This window comes from Rhipicephalus sanguineus, chromosome 3 (genome assembly GCF_013339695.2).
Source record: "Rhipicephalus sanguineus isolate Rsan-2018 chromosome 3, BIME_Rsan_1.4, whole genome shotgun sequence".
In the NCBI taxonomy this organism is placed as follows: Eukaryota; Metazoa; Arthropoda; class Arachnida; order Ixodida; family Ixodidae; genus Rhipicephalus; species Rhipicephalus sanguineus.
Window position 1 is genome coordinate 120,310,114 of NC_051178.1, and position 23,082 is coordinate 120,333,195.

Below are 23,082 nucleotides of genomic sequence, written 5' to 3' on the forward strand. Positions count from 1 at the left end.
CAAGGGTTTCCAAAGCGTCGAGTATTGATTTATGATAGACGGAATCATACGCGGCCTTAATGTCTAAAAATAATGCAGTAGGTGTGTTTCCACAAGCCAATTCTTCTTCAACTGATGCGATCAAGGCAATGACATTGTCAATGGCAGACCTATTTTGACGGAAGCCATTCATTTCCTCCGGGTAAATTTTCTTAGTCTCCAGAAACCAATTGAGTCGTTTGTGAATCATTTTTTCGAATAGCTTCCCTACGCAACTAAGTAGAGATATGGGTCTGAAGGAAGCGTAATTTGTTGGCTGCTTTCCTGGCTTCAATATAGGAATAACTTTGGCTAGTTTCCATTCCTTCGGAACCTCCCCACTTATCCACGAGGCGTTATAGTACTCCAAAAGACGTAGGCGAGATGTGGGGCTTAAATTTGCGAGGGCTGCATAACTCACTCCGTCATGGCCAGGAGTTGATCTCTTGTTCGTGTCGCCGATTGCTGCATTGAGCTCTTCAATTGTGAAAAGTTCCTCTAAGTCAGAAAAGGTCGCTCGAGGAGTACGAGTCTGATGATTTGCAATGTTCAGAGATGGTGTTGTCCCGCTGGAAAGGAGCCTACAGTACTGCTCTGCTACCTCTTTCAGCGAAGCGCGCTCATGCAATGACAGCGCGAGGAAAGGGTAAAGCTGTTGCGGCTCTTTGCGAATGCCTCTGATGACTCGCCAGATTTTGCTGAGCGGTTTTCGTATATCTAGCGTACCACAAAAATCTTTCCACCTTTTTCGGTTCAGTTTGCTTAAGTACCGTCGTATGTGCCTTTGTGCCCGTCGGCAAGCTCTGAGGTCTTCAATATTTTTGTACGTAGAGCCTTCCTTTCGGCACGCCTTCGAATGGCACATAATCGTTCGAATTCTTCGTCGTTCGTTGGCAGATTACAACGTTTAACGACAGAGCGGGTGCTTTTTTTGAGGCAATGAGCTATTGTCGGTATTAATTCTGCATTCGTTGTCGAGGCTGTGATCCCTTCGTCTACCACTGCTGTGTAAGCGTCCCAGTCTACCAACTTCAGTGCCACTTTCCTGGGCGACGTCCGAAGATTACGGGCAGCGATTAGGATAGGGTAGTGATCGCTTCCTCGAGTCTCGAAGTCTGTACACCATCCAAACATTGGGACCACTTGACTTGATACGAATGTGACATCAATGCAGCTGACAGTCTTCGGATTTTTCAGGTAAGTTATGCTGCCATCATTTAAGGGCTCTATATTGTATTTTGCAAGAAGTTTGGCCAGCTTAGCACCACGAGCACATGTATATGAACTGCCCCAGATCTCGTTATGTGCGTTGAAATCGCCACAAATAATATGTGGAGACTGAGTGCTTGTCAACAAGTTTTCGAGTCTTGATACATCGAACGGTGATCCTGGTTCCAAGTAAACTCCGATTAGGGTAAACACTTCAGATCCAATCATTGTGGTTGCGCAAACGTACTCATTCTTGTCATGCGGTCCTACGTCAATCACAGATGCAGGCACATCGTTGCGAAATCCAATGAGGAGTCGGCTAATTCCGTTTTGTCGCCTGGAATGATGAAAATAATAACCTTTTAACCTAAACTGCTCGTCGACGCGAGACTCAGAAATGACCATGAACGGGAAATGGTACACTCGCGCAAGATACTTAATGTCTGGTAACTTTGACCGCAAACCGCGAGCATTCCACTGGAAAATAGTACATGTGCGAAGGTGCTTGTTGGTGGACACCGCTGGCGAGTCAATTGGTAGCGAATCCATGGTTGTTACTCAGAAGAATCACGGCGTTGCGCCGTGAAAGAAGTCGTCACTAGTGGTTCAAAAGCCAGGACTGCCTGTACCTCTGGGATGTCTTTCAACGATGGGTTGGCACATAGGAGAGCCTTGATTGCCGCGAACATCATGGGGATCAGCATTCCTGATATTTCCTGTACGGTGCTGCCACCCAACAGCTTTCCTTGGCTCTTCCTGCTCTGCTGCGACCTTGGGGACATTTGTTGTTCACTTGCATCTGGATCACTTAAGGACTTTTCTTGGCTCTTTGCAGATGATGATCTGTTCTGGTTTCCTTTCACGATTGATGCAAAAGACTTTTCGAGGTTGTGTCGCTGCGCTGTACTGTATCTTGTTGCTTTTGATTTGTAGATGTGAATATCACATCCGGATTCGGTGGTGGTTCTCGTCGTTTCCGCGCTTTTCCCTGGAATTGCTCCATTGTCCGTGCTAGGGTAGCTGCTTTCTTTTTGGGGCACCCGCCATATGATGCTGCATGGTCAGCTCCACAGTTTGCACATCGAGGCTGAGAACGTGACGTACACTCCTTATGCGTATGTGCTCCAGCGCATATCTTGCAGCGGATGGGGCCGTTGCAATATTTCGCTATATGTCCATGCCTTTGACATCTGAAACACTGAGTAGCGGATCCTATATATTCCGTTACAGGATAGCTGCAGAATCCAAATGACACTCGGTTTGGTAAAGGGGCGTCTTTAGAGAATTCGAGGATGACCGAGCGTCTTCGGGTCTCTGTTACAGCACCATCTTCGTTTGGAATGTAAGCAACTTGCCTTTTAGCAGATATGACTCCTTGTTCACTCAAATACTCCTTGAGGTCGTCATCCGAGTACTCAACTGGGACGTCCTGTATCCTCCCGTACGTGGCAGAGTAGGAGTATGGAACTCGTGCTTCTACAGCAATACCCGCCAGGTCTGTCACAGCGAGGAGGCGATTAGCTGCAGGAACTGAAGACGTTGTCACCATGAGGCTGCCATCCTTGTTGAGACGATGGCTGAGTACCTTTTCTTGGGCTGTTGTCACGACTGCAGAAGCCAGTAGATTTGGGTTGACTTTCCAGAAGTTTCGGTCAGGTTGAGTTGGCTTGAATATGACAGGAACACCTGCGGCTCTTTTCTTTTTGTAGGAGACAACAGTGAAGGCTGTCTGGTCCATCTGTTCGTTGTCTTCTGTAGAAGCCCTTGACTGAGCGTCGTCTTCACGCAGCCTTTTCCTTGCTTGTTCATCTTCTTTGTGGTCTACAGAATGAACCTGCTGACCTGATGCCTGATTACTTGCGGTGGATGCCATTAGAACATCGCGAAGGACGGGCGACAACGGAGGGCCGCCGCGCTGCTGCTTCTGGCCGACCCGTTTCGGGAGTCGGTGGCTGTACTTGCTTCGCAGTACGGTCACCCCCAGACCGTCGTTCGTTGAGGTCGAGGCACAGAAATTAAAAGATGAACTCTACTCTCGCTAAAAAAGACTGAAAATTACAGACGGGCGTTGGGAAGCCAGCCTTTTGTACGTCGTCGTCTTCTTTCTCCAGATATTAACACTTGCGCATTGACCTGCATTCGTATAACCACAGCGATGATATTTCAATGTCGGCGACATGTAAAAATCCTCTTAGCTGCTATCATTTGCGTTTGCATGAAATATTCGCGAATGATCAAAATTATTACGGGGCAGACTGCTACGGTGTTTGTCATAAACAACTGCGCGATTTCATAACGGTAAACAGCGCAATTTAACTATTCATTAAGTTATCGTCGGGGTGCCCGCCTTGATGATCTGTTGTTTTCGGATAAGCAACGCTCCGTGACAGAAGTTCTCTTCTACCAGAGCTAGATAGGAGATTGCACACTCCAGTCAGTGCGCGAGTAGTAAGTTCCATAGGAGGTTGCTGAAATAGTAAGACGTAAGCCATTATTACATTGAATGGTCTCTGTTTCATTACACGATATACCTGAACAGATCCTGAACAGAACGTGTACTTATGTGACATGATTATTCAAAGCCCAACAAATGCGTTTCTGACGACCATAGAGTAAACAACTGCCCCCGAGCGTCCCCTGTAATCGTGATAGGCTCTGTACGCAAGGGAACTGTACGTACATAGGCAAATAATTGGGCAACCTTGAACATGGTTAATGTTGCATTGTCATTAGCCGTGCAGGACACTTTGCAACAGGACACTGAGTTAGCTAAACGAAGTAAACAAGGCAGGTAGTGGAGTAAACCGGAACAGAAAGCCCACGCTTTTACTGAGGTACAGGGGCTGTGTTTATGCATACGTAACTAGCTTACCACCAACAGTAAACACGTACCTGCACGCACAAGCCGGCAAGCTCACTCATGAGTCGACTCACTCAGACTCACTCAGACTCAGATCGGGGCGTGGGTCTGGGTCTGAGGGAGTCCGGGTGAGTAATATATTGGTGAGTTTGAGTACGAGAGAGTCAGGTAGAGGAAAATTTGGGTGAGTATGAGTCCGAGTGAGCCCTATGCGCAAACTGTATATCTTGAGTGAGTCTGAGTGGGCACCACATTTTTTGCCGACCTATGCTCCTGTCTACTCAACTTTAGCGTTATTATCATAACGGTAAAGTTGAGTAGTCGGATCACGTTTATACTCACCTTATGTCGGATCACGTTTATACTCACGTCTACTCACGCACACTTCAACGCACTAGGATTCATACACCAGCTCAATATTTATTGATGAAGGTGGAAGTTACTGGCGGGCAAAGTGTCTTGACCTCCTCCCCGCAATTTCTTTCACAGGAAGTTCCTGATAAAAATATTTCTGAGTCCATTCTTTCAATAAAAATATCGCTACTAGATTGCAGCCACTGATAACTCGTATCTGAAGGTACGAGATCAAAAGGCGCCAAGTAGAGTACTGATTATACGAATTATAGGTGTTAAAGAGCACTGACACCATAGCTGAAAATGCTAAGTATACACTAACGGACCCATGAGCCGACACACTCAGACTCAGATCGTGCCGTGAGTCTGAGTGAGTCCGAGTCAGTAATATTTTGATTAGTTTGAGTCCGAGTGAGTCCCGTTGAAAAACATTTTAGTGAGTCCGAGTCCGAGTAAGTCTGGCAGAAAAAAAACTTTGGTGAGTGTGAGACCGAGTGAGCCCTAAGGGCAAGATATATTTCATGATTGAGTCTAAGTGAGCTTCACATTTTTTGCCGACCTATGCCTGCACGGCAGAACTACGACACTGCCACACGAACTTACATGGCAGTATGCTAAGGTCGCCGCGTTTTCTTAAGGCATCTTCTGTCTCGACGACTGTTTGTTATCGATTAACGTCACACGATTAACCGCACCCAGCATACGGATTTTGTTGAATTGTGCATGCATGAATGAATGATGAACGAAGCCCGGTAATGCGAACTGATGCCACTATACTGATCTCCTATGTTTATTAAAACGCGTTCTAGCTTGGTAGCATTAATGTGTTGGTTGGCATCGGGCTTGGAACAGGAAGGAAGATGAGATGAGATGATTAACCAGTATTATTCAGTTCAGTTACAGATCTGTTTTGCAGTGACCTGCTGCGGAAGACAAAACAAACAAACAAACATACAAACACAAAAAGCAGTTCCATTGAGAGTGTGCATGTCTATTAACATGCCCTACTTAAGTATAAATGTACAGACGGCCGGTGTCTTTCTGCAAACTGTTTAGCTTATGAAGTGGAATACCGCAGAGAGAGAGAGAGAGAAGGAATGTAGGAAAGGCAGGGAGGTTAACTAGACAATGCGTCCAGTTTGCTACCCTACACATGGGGAGGGGGAATAGGGGAGTAAAAGAGAGAGAGAGAAGGATAGACACAAGTTACATCACACACACAGTGCCGAGTTTCACAGGCGGTCGCTCAATATGGTTCAATTTTTAAGTAGGACAAGGCAAAGATAGTTCAATCTAAGGATTACATCATACTTGGTGTTACTCTTGGGGATATTCATAGGCGTGTGCACAAGGGCTGGGCGTCTCCCTAGTCGCTTAAGAAAGGGCGCGAAGTCTGCCCCATATTGTTGCTCAGTCACACCTGTCCTGTCATTGCTTGAACAGCAGGGTTATGGCGACGCAGGAGGTTTTTGGTGATAATGGTGACCAAAGACCTTTGATGTTGCATTCAAAGAACTGTTTACTTCGCATCTTTACTTCTGGAAAGCCAGGGACCAAAGGAAGGCCGTTGTCAGAAGCACGATTTCTTCATCCTTGTGGAGAATGTCGTTTGGGCTCGACCAAGCGCGTCCAAAAACCACAATTTGATTATGAGGAACGTCGTATAGCGGCAGACACCGGAATTATATGATCCACTTGGAGTTCTTCAATATCAGCTTAACTCGTAGATACATTTGCCTTTTCGCGTATCACCCACATCGAAATGCGGCCGTCGCGCCGGGGAATCGAACCCGCATTCTGGCGTTTAGCAGCGCAACGTCATGGCTTCTAAGATACCAGGGTGGGTCAAGCCAGAGTTTAAGTATGAAAAAAAAAGTTTTTTAGCTCAAGAACTTATCCAAGCATTTCTGTGTTTGTATGTATACCCACGGCCGCTGCATGAAAAAGCGCACCGTGCGCTTTTTCATCCAGCGGCCGTGGTATTGGCCTCGAGGACATCGCGTGGCGCCACCTACGTTCTGACGTCACTCATAGGATGCCGGGTTGTGTCGTCTGCTGGAACACCGCATTTTCTGCGCTTTTGCCACGCGTTTTTGTTGTGGGCAACGCGCATATGCTTCCCCCTTGTTTTGCAGCTCATTACTTAAAGAAGCGGTATGAACTGATAATCAGGGCAACCAAACCAGGTACAACTCGGTGCCCCCGGTGGCATCCGCGCGTCTAATTAGCATGCTACAATCATGACGTAAAGTAGTTACAGCTGGCGTCATGAAGGACGATGCAATGTGATGTCGCGAAAGCTAAGCTGCTAATGCATTATGAAATACTTTCCCTGTAGGAATTCTCAGACTTTGTATAAAACGAACGAGTGAAGTTGCAACAACGAGGGAAAACGTGCCACTGAACATTAATGCCACCGCGCGTGCGGTGCACATGTACTACTGTCAACGAGCACGTGGGTATGGTGAGCGGTGTGCATCGCCACGCATGCTGCTTCTGGAATCTGCAAAGCAATGGGCCGATTTCCCCTCCACTGCTCCTTTTAGTTGTACTCCGATTCGATTGAGGATCATTACCGTTTCGTTTTTTTTTTTTTACTAATGATACGTTTACTTTTCTCCTTGGCTTACATTTGTCGGCAACGTATCGATGTTAGTTTTGAACGCCTTCGATGCGGGTTTAAACGTGACGAAATGTTTACGTTTCGTAAGGAACTCGCCGTAAGAGGTATTCGAGACGCGGGCGCTTTTCTTTTTACTTATTTTCTTAATTTACAGTGAGCCTGTAGTTCACCAGCATCAATAAATTCAACTACAAACGCCAGCCATAAGCTGCCGGGAGCGCTCGCGAGCACAAGTCAGCTGTTGCCGAACATCTTAGCTGCGGCGGCGTACACGAAATCCTCGTCACAAAAGTGCTTGCTGCAGACCCGCGAATTAGCGTTGGCGTCTTTTCCCACTTTCGGCTTTACCAGTCAAGCGTCGCGCTTTTTTTCTCTCTGTTTTTTTTTCTCTCTTTTCACATTTGGGGTAATCATGAAAACTTAGAGCGGGATCTGTCGCATACGTCTGCCACTGCGGCGCCGAACAGTACACCAACAAGCTGAAGCTGCTTGCACGGAACTTAGCACAGCTTACACGGTGATAATATCTCCAGCTGGCCTAATTAAGCTTCACACATTGAGAATTGATCCCAGCGCACCGCAAATTCACCCAATCGTCGCGTTTCACAACAACTACGCAGCAAGGCGATCAGGAGCATCCTATCTGTGACGTCAAAGCGATCGCAGCGCCGGCCTCTCCAGTGGAGGACCTCGCGGCCAATACCACTGACGTGTCTAGGTAGTTCTTTTCTTCCTTCTCAGTGTTCAGAGGACATGCTCCTTGTTCTCGGCAGGTGTCGTGGATCCGACTTCGAGACTTTCATCTGCTGACCGTGGGACTGACGCGGTACACGTCGGACGAGCGGTTCCAGACGGTGCACATGCAGTTCTCGAACAACTGGGCGCTGCAAATACGCGACGCGCAGCTCAGGGACGCCGGCCTTTACGAGTGCTTGGTCAACTCGGACCCGCCACTTCGACAGGTCGTCTCGCTGCGTGTTGTCAGTGAGTAACTGGCTTCTGCTCAAATGTCTTTTGTCAACGCTTACTGCACAGGGTGCGGTTTTAACCACTGACTGTTCCATGTGGCACAAAACATCATCTGTACTACAATCGCATATTTCTCAATTATAACGCTAGGTCTTCAAATAACAGGAAATAATGCAGCTGATATTTTTTATCACAAAAACTCTGCCCATGACCTTGCATCCACGACTATAACGCTCCAATGACGTCGCAGTACCCAAGGCCAGCATCCTAGGCGGCCCTGACTTGCACGTCGAAGCTGGCTCGGCGCTCAATCTGACGTGCAGCATCAGCGAGAGCCCCGAGGCGCCGGCGTTCGTCTTCTGGTACCACCAGGGACGCCTGATCAACTTCGAGCGCGGCGGCCGCGTCAGCGTGGCCAAGGGTCCCAACGGCACGGCCGTGTCGCGCCTCCTGCTGCCAGCCGTGGACGCCGTGGACTCGGGCAACTACACTTGCAAGCCCGCCAACGCCAACGCCACCTGGGTGCTCGTTCACGTTCTCGAGAGCCACCGGCGGCTGGCCGCCGTGCAGAACGACGCCGGCGGCATGGCGCTCACGGCGGCCGCGACGCCGCACTGCGCAGCCGCCTGCTCGCTGCTGCCACTGCTCGTGTCGCTGCTTGTGCAGTGGCTGCTGGCGTGCGCCCACCACTGCGGTTCCAGGTGACCAGCCGCGGTGGAGACGCAGACTCTGTGAGTGTACCGTCATTCTTTTCAGTCACTGCAGCGCTCTAAGAAAAAAAAAAGAGTATGTGTTAAGGCTCGTTCACACGTGCGACTAGCACCGGTGGCGCGACCAAGTTAGTCGCAAAGCGATAAGTCACATATGGCCGCCTTGGTCGCAAAGCGGCCAAAGCGGCTATATGCTTCTTCGAGGCTGCAGCCTTGAAGAAGACAGGTCCACTTCTCGAAACGTTAACTCCAACGACACTTCGTATTTCAAGGATTTTCCATCGCTTCAAGTTTCTATCTTCGCGTGAGCTCCTACCTTATTTCCATTGAAAGAGACACGTTAACTCTTTTGTAGCTCACACGACTCTCAAAAGAGAGTATTATGATCTCCAAATAGAGTTCACGTGTCTCTTTAAAGAGGCTCATATACGCGGCAAGTCAGAACTCACAAAAAAAAAAGTCAATGGGATCTTTTCTTTTTAAGAGAGTGGGGCTTGTAGCTGGGTTTCAATTTACGGGAAACGAAAAACGAAAATTCGCTTATGTGGAAATTATTTCCTCGAAAGTGAAGCCGGTTTCCCGCAATCTTACTAGTGGCACGATAAAACATCAGCTTATGCACTGCAAAAAAAAAAGAAAGAGTATGTGTTTCTATGCTATAGATTACGCGTTCTTTCCGCGCCCTTCAATTCTTTAATTTTTTTTTTCAAGTTTTTCCGGAGGGATGCAATATTACGATATACGAAGACATATAACTGAAGTGAAGCTGTTTCAGTAAACATCAAAGAAAGCCTCGCTTGTCAATGATTTTCCACATGGTTGATCAATTTCTCTTTTGCTTAATTTATTCTCTAATTGTTGTGCCCTGCATTGCGAGCGTTAGACAGTACATATTTCTTGTTGGCAGTTCCGATTTATCGACACTTTCAATTTCATTACCTCTGTGTGTGCGTGTGCGTGCGTGTGTGTGTGTTTGTGTGAGAGAGAGAATCTCATAACTCAATTTTACACGCTCTTCTCCGCAGGTAAATAACGCGGTTCACGGCATACCACGCCCGGTTCCCGCTCGTCAACAGTAAGTATCCTACCTTTCTTCACAAGCTTGATTGCCAACGACTCTCACTGTATATGTCTAAGCGGAACTGTGCTCTCGTGACGAAGGCTGCGAAGCCTGGCAGGATTGCGATAACGGCCTACTAAATTGCCTGCCTCGCATCTAACACGCACTTCACATTTCACTGCAGCCCGTTTCCGCATGCGTCCGGAAATCTGCGTCATGGTCCACTGCGCTCGCGGAGTGCTGTTAACAAGGTCTCGCTAACGAGGCCGTTGGCGTGGTCAGTTAGGAACTCCCACATGTGGCTAACTGCTCCGGTTCACGATGAGCGCGCTCAGGTGGGTCTACAGGCCAACCACGAAGTCGCAAAAAGTATAACAAAGGAACAAGTAGACTCTCTATAACAGAGCGAGATTCCTGTTTAGATTATCTGCAGACTTGTTAACCGTGCTGGGAAGAGCAATCTAAGAGAATGAATACAGCAACAAACTAACACGCTGAAAGTAAAGTAGAAACATGGGCTGAATAATGAGACTGTGAGTACAAGAGAGCATCGCGTAGAAAGGAAACAATCATAGAACACTATACACGTGCGCTAAAGAGCTACCGTTGACCGAGGTGCGAAAGGAGCGGATAGGATAATGGAGAAAAAGCGTTGGCTCCTGCTAATTTACGTCGTTGCAACTGTGCATTTCAACGCGATAGCGTTAAGCCCGTATCGTAGGAAATGCGCTGTCGGCGTCGGTGGCGTTGTACATGGGCAAAAAATGCGGATGGATGCAAGGAATAAAAAGTCAGAGTTCGAGCCGGAATCGAACCCAACGTGGGCCACAGCTACCATTGACGGCGGGGTAATTCAGTGCTGCCACCCACCACCCCGTTCGGCATTCTGTGCTCTCTTTATAGCGCAGATGTTTCGGGTGTGTGTGCTTGTGAGTCGTATAGGCCCGATAACGATATCGCGTTACACTCTAACCGGTGTACTGACACCAAAATTTTACATCTTATCTTTTTTTCTGCTGCAATAAGTAGCCGACGACCCACTTTTCATGGCTAAAACCTCGTTTGCTCGAGCGCGCGATGGTTAATTATTTGGAGACATTTTTACAGCGCCCAGTCACAGTTTCGGTTTCAGAGAGCGCCGAGAGAGGCGGGACCAGATCAATGGTTTTGCGTGAACACAACTCGCTACACGAGTAAGCAGCGTGGAGAGTTGGGCGAGTTGGTACGAGTTCATTGTGGTCGAAACTGCGCAATAGGACGGGACACGAAGAAAGGCAAGACAAACGAGCGCAGACTAACAACTAAGTTTATTGAACGATGAAACCAGCCTTTTTTAACAGCCTCAGACCATATGACGCGTCCCCCTAGGGGCTAAGACAGGAACCGCTAAAAGCCATGAAAATAAGCACGTTAGGGAGTTATCAATGAAACAGCTGAACAGCTATCATACAGACACGTGACAGGCTATAAAGCCATGACAAACAACATGAAAAAACATGAAAAACTCAGTGCAAGAGAACGATTGTGCGCACATGAAAACAACCGTTTTGTGTGCTCGCTACACGAGCACACAAAACGCTGAGCATCGCGTTAACAGTTTTCATCGAAGGCTCCCTGGGTGCCGCCGTAACCCTCACTCGGCTGTTGTAAATATGCATGACCCCTAAAAGTGCACTTCCGAGGCAACGACTTCAAACTTAGTACTCCCGTGCACGTCCATAAGGAGGTGCACCCTCTCTCTTTTGAAATGGCAGAGAGCGCTCGCAAGGAGCACGGCGTGCATTTGCGCAACACGAACTTTAATGTTGATTTTAAATATGTTCTAGGCTTTATTGGCCGTTGCTATTTTGTAGATGATGCCCGTGTGTCCGCACAAATCTATCCCACAAGTTTCCCGCCTTCAATATGTTGTGCTAGTACTCCTTTAAAGGCAAAGCTTAAGCGTCATGCTCCAAGTTTTTTATAGCTGCTTTGCGTGCGTACCAAACTTTGCGATCTGTATGAGGCGCTTTGTCAAGCGCAAGTGTACGAATGCATTCACACTGGATGCTGCGTTACCACGTGGTTGACATGTCTACCAGTACGAAAGTTACCACTGTTTTTCTTTCTTTTTTTTGCATCCACTTTCTACTCCTAGGCGCTTAAAGCTTTTAAAAGCAGAGAGTGAAACAAGCGCGTACATCTTTACAACATAAATGTAAACATTTCGACTAAATCTTTAGAACACATTGGTCAGCGCTCCTAAGCGTTGTAGCTTTGCAGTGTACATACAAAATCGCCGTTGACAGTGTACTTAATGGCTTGCCGCTTCGTTCTATTGTTTTTTGGTCCAGGATTCCGGTCCTTCTAGCAGGCTGGAACCGAGGGGCTGGTTCTTCACAGTCGCACCTGAACCCAAGAGTGGAGAGAGAAATACAAGGACAGTCACTGAACGGGCTGGAAACCACCTACGCGGACCATAGACAGGCTGTCAACACCTAGCGCTTCGTCGTGTTACCCGTGTCTCAAAAAAAAAAGAAAAAAAAAAGAACTTGGCGTTGCGATCACCAAGAGCTGCGCTATCGCAGCGGCAGTAGCAGCGCCCTATACCAAATGAAGCTATCGACGAACGCTGCGGAGATGTCGCCGGCCTGCCTCAGTCAGCACGGTCCACCGACGAGCATGACCGCACTCCTCTTGTCAACCCCCTCGTGTGCGTTGTGTGTTTGTGTTGTTTCGCTTCGTTTTGGCATTGTTCTCATTTCGTTCATAACTACGTACGCTTGTGTCAACGGGTGTTGTGAACGCGCACAATCGCTCAGGCGCAAGAACATTTGCGTCCTCACTACTCAGGCACCGTCGATCACGTGCGACAGACGCCAGGAACTGTGTACATACTGCCGTGTGCTTCGATCCTCGCGAGCCCCCGCAGTGGAGCAAGATGGACATCAAACATAGAGAGAGGCACTTCGATGTACACACCTTCGCGTTGTACATATTGTAGAGATCACGACTATCTTGTTGTTGCTGCTACCGCTCTCAAATGATCTGTTCTCGTGCGCTTATCATGCGTTTTGTTGACAGCTGCTGAGTGTTCGCGGGAAGTAATAGAGCATATAGGATGTGTGGCCTAATGTTGTTCAGCGTGTACTTTGTGCCCGGCCAACGGGATTCTGTGAGAGTGTGTGCATTGGTGGCGCATCATTTCGTGTTGTTCCGAATGCGCTCGCGATGTTTCCGTTGTTCGGCTGTATATTTGTGTTTGCGTGATTCGGAAGATCATCGTCGAGCTGGTTGAATATACACCTGGAACTGAAGTGTGGTGCTACGTGCACACGATGTAATGCTAGGCGTCACTGTGGCATCGTTTCAGATTTTAGTGCTATCTTTAGCGACGCGTGACGCGCCGTTGGAGGAAAAGAGAAGACTTGTCGTGCCGTGTTGACAGACACTTGTGATAGTGAAGATGGCATGCAATTCGACTAATATTTCGATGGCGGGCGACGCTAAGTTTCGTTAAGTATAGCGAACGTCGCAGTTGCGTTGCTCGGTGACGCTTTGCCGGAAGGCGTAACGGCGAAAGGTCGTTCGCACAAAAATGGCCGGCGCTTATATGGGCCGTATAATGCTTTCAAGCTACGATTATTTTTCTATTAAGTACACTACTTGGCTAGAGACATGATCAAAGTTGAATTACTGCTTTCTGCAAGTATGCTGGAATAAGGTGACTCTCGCTGACCGCAGTACGCTGTACTATCAGAGTACGCTGGAGCATTATTTTGCTAGTACTACTACCTCCTTATTTCACCGTGCGACTCTGAGCTGAAGCGTCATTGGTGAGGTATTCACCTATCAAGAGCGACCCGGTATACATTCGCTACAGGCCAAAAGAATAGTCGTATTTGACATTCGAGCGCTGTTTTGGTGCTCTCAAACGTGCGTATAGTATTGTAGAACCTTCTTGACCCGTTATCGGTAAAGGCAAAATCTAAGAAACAAAAAACGGGGGGGGGGGATAGGGGGGTTAGATTAATTATGGGACAAGTAAAGAAAAATTGCATTTGGATGGAAACGACATCGTTTTTAACTCGCTCCGAATCTTTTCCTTGATACGCTACTCAACTTGTCCCAAATCATTTTAATGCTAAACCGAATTCTCACTAGTCTAGTCTTTGTAAGGAACTCCGATGTGAACCTGTCAAAGCGAGGAATCTTGTGCGAAATATGATTGAGCAGAGTAAGCAATGACTAGTATCACCAGGTATCTCCCGTTATTGGAAATCAATATGCAGGCTTCACAACTAGGTCTATGAGGTTTAGTGGTCGGAGGCGTGCTACGTGTTGAATTTGTCAATTTTAGTTCTAGCTCTCAATTTGAGCACATCTGCATGCAACGTAAATCACAGCCAGTTTGGAAACATTCTTTTCGATGTTATCGACGTGGTCTGTGGTCACGCATAACGTATTTGTTGCATTTCGCTATTTCTGGTCCTTTTTTTTGCTGAGCCTTTACAAGGCTCCCAGATGTGCACGAAGCCAAGCACTTTGATTTTATTTTGACGACTTGATGGTTGTTACAACTGTACACGCATATTGTTTTAACTTTTAACGTGGTGGCCTGCCAGCGAGGTAGTAATTCCTTATTTTCAGGCTTCTAAGACAGGTGCCAGAATGAAATATACGTGTATTTTTTGTTGTTTCCGGGAGCATTACTTCAGTCGCATTTCGTTAAAGTTGTGCGTCGTAGCCGCTAATCTCTCAGTGCACAAGGTTTGTCGTGAATGCTAAGTGCAAGTGAAATGAACGCAAAGTGTGTTTGAGTCAGGCGCTGAGAAAGAGCTTCCAAAATGTGGAGTTATGAACTAAATAACCGAAAATGAGTTGAAGCGTCTTGTCTACTTGTATCATGTCTCAAGACTGAATTATGGAGTCAAAAAGAAAAATTCCAACGGGGTCTGTGTTCACGCATGATTCCTAAGCCTTTAAGGTTATAACTATAGGCGAGCGTACTTAAATTCCGCATGAAAGCTTCAGCCGACTCATTGGTACAAAAGTATGCTCGGGGTCGTGAACACTGTTAGCTGCTTTACTGTTTCATCACCAGAGTAATCGAAAACACTATTTCGGTAAACATTTAAAAGTATGGTTACGCGAGAAATCATCGTAGGTTTTTATCGACATATATGGTGGACATTCGCTTAATTTCTATTTCTCAAAATTATTAGACCTTCTAATCCGACTGCTGCGTGCGGAAGGATATAGTTGCAGTGCGCGAAAAAATGCAAACGCTACAGCACCACTAGTTCGCTCTTTGAGCATTGTTTGAAAACTTTTTTTTTGTGAGCCTCTTGGAAGTCATCTGCATTAAGGATAATGTCCTTACCGTAGCCTAAGAGTCATGCTATCTTCCGTAAATCTGGTTTTACCGCAAAAATTTGATTTACCCTAAAGGTATGTGGCGCAGACCACTTTCCGCCACCGGTGTTTCCGCTTGTGCAGCTTACACGGCACGCCTTGTGCACTTAGCGTTGTCTCGGTAATGTACGGGTAAGCCAGCGACGTTCGGGTCATGGTTTCTAGTCCACGATTTGTGTTTTGTTTGTTTTTTTATAGCAATTTTTGTTAACCGTTCGCGTCCGCCTCTTTCTGCTAGCCGGAACATGTGTTTGTCGTCAACGGCGTCACCGAAAAATTGTATTGTTTGAGTCAGGGGATTTGTTCCTAGTGTTGTCTTCTTCAAGTCCATCGTAGTCCGTTGTTGGTATTTTTTACGTCCTTCATTCACATATGATATTTTCATTTTCCGCATCTTCGTGCGGGTCACGTAAGCTAGTCGTTTACTTTTTCTTGCCTGTGGAGTGTTTTTTTTTACCCTGTTTAATTTTTATCGTCCTTTGCAATATTGTTACCGAAGCGACGTGATTTTCAGTTATAAGCCAAAGTTTGGTATCTGCAAACATCCCGAACTCTGTAAAATGTTGTCATGATAGGTTCATGTCAGTTGGAAGTAGGTAAACGTCTATCTACGGGCCATTCATTCTTTAGTATAACATATTTCTTTTTGTCGAAAAAAAAAGTTCTAAGAAGGAGTGAGTGTCGTTACTGTTTTGCGTGTTCTGCATTCTTATACTTCGCATCTACTTAGCATTTCGTTCCTACTTCGCGACTGTGTTTTGTGTACGTCTCAAGTTATTCATTTGATCACTATTTATAGAACATTTTACTTCACTCGCGCTATCTAAACATCGTCACCTCTGGTGCGGGGGCGCAGGTCATGCGTGAAACATCACTAAAGGGACGCTAGGGAGAAGTACGAAGTCCAAACTGTTAAGTTTTTTTTAAAGCATTGTTTTAGTCACACGACCGAAAATTGTTGATAGATGTAACAGAATATGAAGGCAAAACCTTGTTTACTGCAATTTCGCGCAATTGCAAACCTTGGTGTCTATCAGTGAACGTTTCGTCACGGATTTCAGAGTATCTTCTCGTATCCTGGCCAGCTTGGACTTTTGAAATGTTCTAGAAACTTGCTAAAATGAATGTTTTGTTCTATTGGTCCCCCTTCACTGGTAAGCAGTTAAGCTGACTGGCGCTGTTTAAAATCCGAAACGTCATGCGGCCTCGGTGCGGTAAATATACCCTGCGTCACTGCCATAAGCGTTTTGGTTTGTGTGGAAAAACGTAATTTATTAGCACATTTGAACTTAACAATATACTTTAGTGCCCCTCTAAGGAAGCTCACGTGACGACCCGCACTCGTTTATCACGTGTTCATGTTTGCCATGTAGCGGGCCTAATGCTCGCTCATTGGTTTTTGAACGAACTCGCGTAGCCTTTGGCAGCAACAAAATAACCCCAAAGCCATTTTGAGTTGATTGTTGGATTCTATTTTATCTCTGAAACATTTCAGCGTGCACCTGCCAAAATTTCTTATGTAACAATTTGTCTTGACAAGCGGCCACCCTGATGCATCAAATATTGCTTGTTTTCGTGAAATGTTTAAGAATTTAGCTATTTTTGAAATAAAAATAAAAGGCTATCGTAATCAAGCACGTGCTCAAACGCGAGGTGTTACAGAAGAAAGAAGCATGTAACGCTTATTACGATTTAAGTGTTGGTAATGCAGATGCATGATGCGCGACATGTGATTATTAAGACGATTGCGATTTACAGGCAGGTGAGCACCGCATCAATAATTCATGCTGTGGTTGGCACGAGATTCGTGCGTCGTATTAGCCTAGCGAACGGTCAGACGCTTATTTAAAACAAAAAAAAAACAAAAAAAACAAAAAAAAAACAAAAAACGTGGCTCTCACTTGTAATCGACGTATTATGGCCGTGAAGAAGAAGCTCTCAAGAATTATATTTTTTTTATCGTTCAGTATTTATTTACGTGTGGGAACGCCCTTGAAATCTGATGTCTTTCCGTTTCCATGGACGCGTCCGCCCGGAAGAATCTGCCGTGGGTGTCGCCGTGTATTGCCTCTGAGACTGGCACCCACAGGTGGCTGAATGTCGGAGGCCACGTTGCCCACGGCCGCGTGGTGGGTCACATTACGGATCTACTCAGGTGGCTGCGTCAAAAGAAGGAAAAGCCAGATGACCTGCGGTGGAGCAGGTGAACTAAAGCACCAATAAAAAAAAATGAAGTAATCTAAATGCGCTGGCACTGGTTTCAGTACTTTGCTCTTGCACGTCACTTTGTAAAGAAAAAAAAATTGAAGAAACATGAAGGAAGCATGTTCACGGCTTGCCACTCCACTCGTATAAGTGCTTGCTGTCATGCTTTGATGCGGTGCTACCTGCCACAAATTTTTAATACTCATTGTCAGGAACCGAACAAGAGGGCCACGACGCCGCGTGGTGGTCCACATTCACACACTTCCGTGCTACGACGGTGGTCATGTTGTTTGTACAAAGAAAACAAAAAGAGTGCGAGAGGCGGCGTGTGCTAAACGGCCTTTGTGTAATACGACGCCGTGCACCAGAGATGAAATAAATGTCTTATCTGCATTGAGCCTTTGTCCTGGTTGTCCTATACCTTTCTTGATAATGTTTTTTTCTAAGTATTGTTGATATTTCAGAGTTAAGCAACATCACCATTTGCTAACGATATATAAAAAGAGGCAAGTATTGTTACCTTGAAAGTATTCGCATCCAAGAGCAACACTGAGCTGACTATGCAGAAATAGCGCGTAGATATAAAAGCAGGGTAAAATAACGGTGAAGAGTGGCGGCAGATAATGTTGCCTAGGGAGACAAGATGACGTTTCTTGGCACATGTAAGCACAATCAGGGGCCTAATTGCCTATATATGTCACGGGGTTGTTTGAATATGTGCACTATTTATTTACAGAGCAGAATAGTAAAAAGCGTCAAGATGGCTCACGAACGCAGTAGCGCACCAGCCAGCTTCCCCGGCTCTTCATCTTTATTGACTTCATCACTCCGTAGTAGGACTTCCTGGCGTTGAAGCGCCGTTTCGGCTCATGTCTGGCGAAGAAGTGCGAGAGAAGCAGGTTTCATCTGCGAAACATGCACAGTGCCAATAGGTGGCGGGCGATGACGAATCGAAGTGAAACGGCGCAATCTCGTAGTTCACGTCACTAACTTGAGGTAAGACTTGGTGAGGTCCTGCGTATACGCTGCCGCATTCATTATCTCAGTATAGCGGGACAGGAGTTTCTTGGAGAGGAACCCCTTTCATCAAGCTATAGGGCAAAGCTCAAGCGTGGACTTCTTAGTGCTAGAGTGTGCGTGCGGGCGATTTCAGAGGCATTTATTGCACTTTCGCAGCACGACCGCGTCCATGGTCGAGTGGAATAGAGCGTGGATTAAAAGCGATAAAAACATGACAGGTACATACTTCACAATAACAGCAAACTGAACAGGACAATGTGCTAAGGAATCATCACATACATAATAAGTAGGCGTCCACATATACTGAGAGAGACATTATGGGAGAGATAATGCGACAATAACTCCGTGTCGGTTCGCCGTCGCTGCGCTGGTCTAGAGAAACCACAGCTAAAGCGGGATATGGTACCCAAAGAATTCGTTAGCAAGTTAGCATGAGGTAACGATTTCATGCGAAAACCAAATAAAATTACACTCCCTGTTTTGTCATTTGTTTGCCACAGCCGGTGGAAGCCTTAATTCAATATCGATTATAGTTAGCCTCAAATCTGCCAACAAGTCCTCACATTAAGAAGTCACCAAATTCTTATAGGGCAGGTAAAGCGCACAAAAATATGGGTAATGAAAAGAAGAAAAGAACACACTCTGTGTTTAACTTTTCACTGGCGGTGTTTTTGTGCGTGTTATCTACCTTAAGATGTTAACGTACCGACTTGGACCCAAGCCCTAGATCTTATAGGGAGTCCCGCTGAGTTGAGATCTATTTCGTCCTTGCCAGTGGACCACGATTGCAGGTGATTGACAACAGGACCAGAGTTTAAAGTCACCAGAAACCAGCCAGTATTTTTGATGTGAAAATATGCCCCGTTCTCAATTGCTCGGCTGCTTTTGCGTAGTTTTGATGTAGAAACAGTGGCCTATAAAGTTTTCATGGACCCCGAGAAACATTTCCTGACCATAAACGGTCTTGCAGTCGGGCAGCCTTCGGGGATAGGATGCAGAATAGAGGTGCCGCCGTAGTCACCGGCATGGTGTGCCAATGACAAGCTCATTCTCGTGTAAGTACTCACACGACACTCATGGGACCTGAACGTTCGGAAGAAAGGTCATCGGACCACCGGCCAGAATATGCAGGCATGCCACATAAGAAACTGTTGAAATGGAATCAGCATCATCACATCCTTCTTTTGATTGATTGATTGATTGATTGAAGCCTATCACTTTTGGCACATACCCACTTTGGAGGATTGGCCAAGAAAAATTATTGTAGCCTATGGATGATAGCTATATTAATTTTTACCTCCCTATTACTAAAGCGAAAAAAAAACTCGAAGATAAAGAGCAATCAAATTACAAAAAGGTATTATAGCCTATGGAGGATAATTACATTAATTACAATTTTGAGCAGACCAGACAGCTGAGTTTACCTGACCCGACCAAATTCTGACCTCTATGCTTACCTTTTAATCACATTTTATAAATTATGTCGCGAGTATTTTCCAGTATTTCTTAAAGTACGACCCTTACGTTGGAATACGTTTTAGTTGCTTACAATGAAATTACAACACAGCATCAAAAATTTTTCTATTACGCAATGGTCCCAAAACGATCGGCACCGAAATTTAGAACATTTTCTGCAGTTAAACCAATCGTCGAAAAGGGAATAAACGAGAAGTCTTTTCCTAATTATTGAATGGTTACGGCATGATATAAAATAATGTTCAATAGATTTTGTTTCTTCGCAAAATGGGCAAAGGGGTGATATCGCCAAACCAGCTCTGTGTAAATATAAGTTTATTGGGGGGACACGGCATCGAAATTTGAAAATAATAACTTCAAACTTTCTAGATTGACTCCACTTAGGTTTCCATGGAAATTTAAGGTGTTGATATTCTGTCCATTTATTTATAGTTTCCATCATATCTGTACAAATTGCTAATTTTCTATATCTGATCGCTGCTATGTATTCTACTTCTGGGAGTACTGAAATTATTGGTCCATCGAGGGAAGCCCGGGCTAAAGAATCGGCCAATTCATTTAATTGTATCCCGCAGTGACCTGGTACCCACAATATTTTCAGGAGTTTCAGCTGTGGTGGTACTAATGTGCGCAAAGTCATTAGGGCTCGTGATTGCTCTGAAGCTGTAAGTGCTGTACATACCGAAAGCGAATCTGTTATGATGATTGCACTGATTTCGGTTGAAGGCAGTTTTCGAAGCGCCAAAATAATAGCCATGAGCTCAGCCTCAAAAACAGGAGTAAAATCTGGCAGCCTCACTGATAATGACCAGCCAAGCAAATCGGAAGCAATTCCTACGCCTGCCTTTTGATTATTCACAGAAGCATCTGTGGCTATTATGTTTTTTGTTTCTGCATGAACCAAGTAATCTTTCAATCTGTTATTCAAAAATCTGAGATTGGAACTTGGATTTGGGGGGGAAATTTCATCATATTCCATCGTAATATCACTATGTGAGCCATTAGTTTGAATTATCGTCCTAATGTCCACCTTACAGGGCTCCTCACCAGGTGACATAACGAATTTTAGTTAGACATTGGAAGTTGTTGCGAGCCCAATAAAGAGCATTATGCCACAAGAATTTTTCTAATCGGTCCGTTAGAAGCTGAGAAAAACAATAATTTGTAGCGGCGCGAAACCATGATGCGAGGAGGCAAGCTGCAAACCCTTGCCGCTCGCCCCGTGTAGCCTTCGCAAGCCAAATCCTTTCCCTGCCCTCTTCGGCACGCGAGCGGGAGGATCACATAACGCATACGCAAGAACACGTCATGCGCACACAATGCCACGAGCGCATAACGTGCCCGAACAGCGCCCTCTAGAATATTTTTTTCTAGGTGGCATTGGCCCGAACCACGGTGTAAGATATATACACTTTAGGTGAGGACACTCGCCAGACGCCATCGACCAGGGGTGCAATCGCGGAACGATGCTATTCCCGATTCCAATGCCATATTCTATGCTATTCTTATCATCCACCACTCGCGGCTGGCTGATCGCGTTGATAACGCGGACGGACCGTCGTTCTGACCAATGGCCAAGCGCGAAAAGCACGAAAAGCATTGGAATAAAAAATAGAATCGTTCCGCGATAGCACCCCAGATAAAGTAACAACGCTGAGCACCCGTCGGTCCGCTGACGGCAGCGGATACCTATCGGCGGGATGACGCAACTTCAACACAAAAACGCGTTCCCGTAGCAACTGGCGCTTCGCGGGAAATCTGAATTTCCTAGTCAGCGAACGCGGCCATGGCACGCCAGCAAGTAAAGTTAGAAACGCATACTGCGTTTTTCGCGAGCAAAAAACGACACATGCGGCGGACGCCGGCGTTGCCGCCGACCACGTTGGTTGCTATAGCAACGGGCAGAAAGCATTTTTTCTCCTTAAGTTGCGTCTTCCCGCCGATAGATACCCGCTGCGGTCACCGGACCGACAGACGCGCGCCGTTGTTACTTTATCTGGTCGAACGCGCTCTGCATGCAAGCCGAGGAGTGTCCCCACCTAAAGCGTATATATCTTGCACCGTGGCCCGAACCAGCCCGAGCCCCCGAGACGCGAGCGGTGTCGTGGCGGCGTTCTTTGCGCTTCATCTCTGCAAGTTGTGCCGAATGCGCCCTCGCCGATCACTTGGCTTTCAACCTATTAATGAGCACGAAAGCTGCGACATTTGTACGGACGCGAGTCTAGTGGTGTACCGCATGAACATCTAGTTAAACACGGGAGGATAAATGAGCCTAATGAGCTCTGGAACGCGGTAGAAAATTAGTTTCGTTGTTAAGGGTGGCGTCTGCACGATGCGCAAAGCGCGAGAACACGAACGCGTGCGAAACGGGTGTAGATTAGTCTCGAAACTCGCTGCGATTCGCAGAAAGAAAGAAAAAAGAAAACGCAGACATTCCGTTTGTGTGTTTTATTATTGCTCTCAAGTTTTATTCATCCGTTCAAACAACAAATCACACAAACTACACGTCGTGACAAATAATTATCGCAGTGTCACGTGCTACTGTTGGCGACGTCAGAACACAGTCGTCTACGTAGAGGAGCGACGTCACAGCACTACCATCAGGCTAGTGAAAGAAACCCACGTGACCGGTATGGCAAATTGAGGCGCCATCTGTTGACTGGGATCAGAGTTAAAATCTGCGTTCCGTCTCTTTCCTCCCAACTCTCTTCAACCCCCTCTCTGGCGGGATCAACTCCCTTTCCTGCGGGAGGCGCGCTTTCCGCCGCCTTGCTGGCGCCGCCGACTTTGAAATCCGTTAGAAAGTTTCGTGTCTGGCGTTGGTAAGGCGTGCCAGGCGTGCGTTAGCCGTCGTCGCTCGTCCGTTTCATGGTGCTCGCTCGCTGTGTGCTTGTGCGACGCGATGTTTTACGACTCGCGCTGTTCGTGCATAGTGCTTTGTTGCTTGAATACTTCCAGAACAAGTCCCGGAATATATGTGCCGGCCCCCAAAAGAACGACAGGTGAGCGTGCCCTTTGACAGACAGACAACGAACTTTGAGTCGCGGTTTTCATTGTGTCAATTTGAATTCACGTCCATACCGAGTAGCTGTTCTCTGCAGTGGGGCTACAGTTACTGTTTTCAAAAATGACTGATTTGAAAAGGGCAGGATGCTGCGTTTAAATCGTTATACGAACAAGCAGC

The 23,082-nt window shown here is 46.4% G+C and overlaps 1 protein-coding gene across 2 annotated transcripts in view; it reads left to right on the plus strand.

Annotated features, from left to right (window-relative positions):
* The window catches only part of LOC119387027 (kin of IRRE-like protein 3), a 32,924-nt gene extending 23,104 nt beyond the window's left edge, over window positions 1–9,820 (plus strand). For both annotated transcript variants that reach the window (XM_049413336.1, XM_049413337.1), the window contains 3 exons: window positions 7,838–8,048; window positions 8,284–8,764; window positions 9,769–9,820. In XM_049413336.1, the coding sequence (XP_049269293.1) occupies window positions 7,838–8,048; window positions 8,284–8,738 (666 nt within the window). In that variant the 3' untranslated portion in view covers window positions 8,739–8,764; window positions 9,769–9,820. The remainder of the gene's footprint in view (window positions 1–7,837; window positions 8,049–8,283; window positions 8,765–9,768) is intronic.
* Window positions 9,821–23,082: the final 13,262 nt, after the last annotated feature.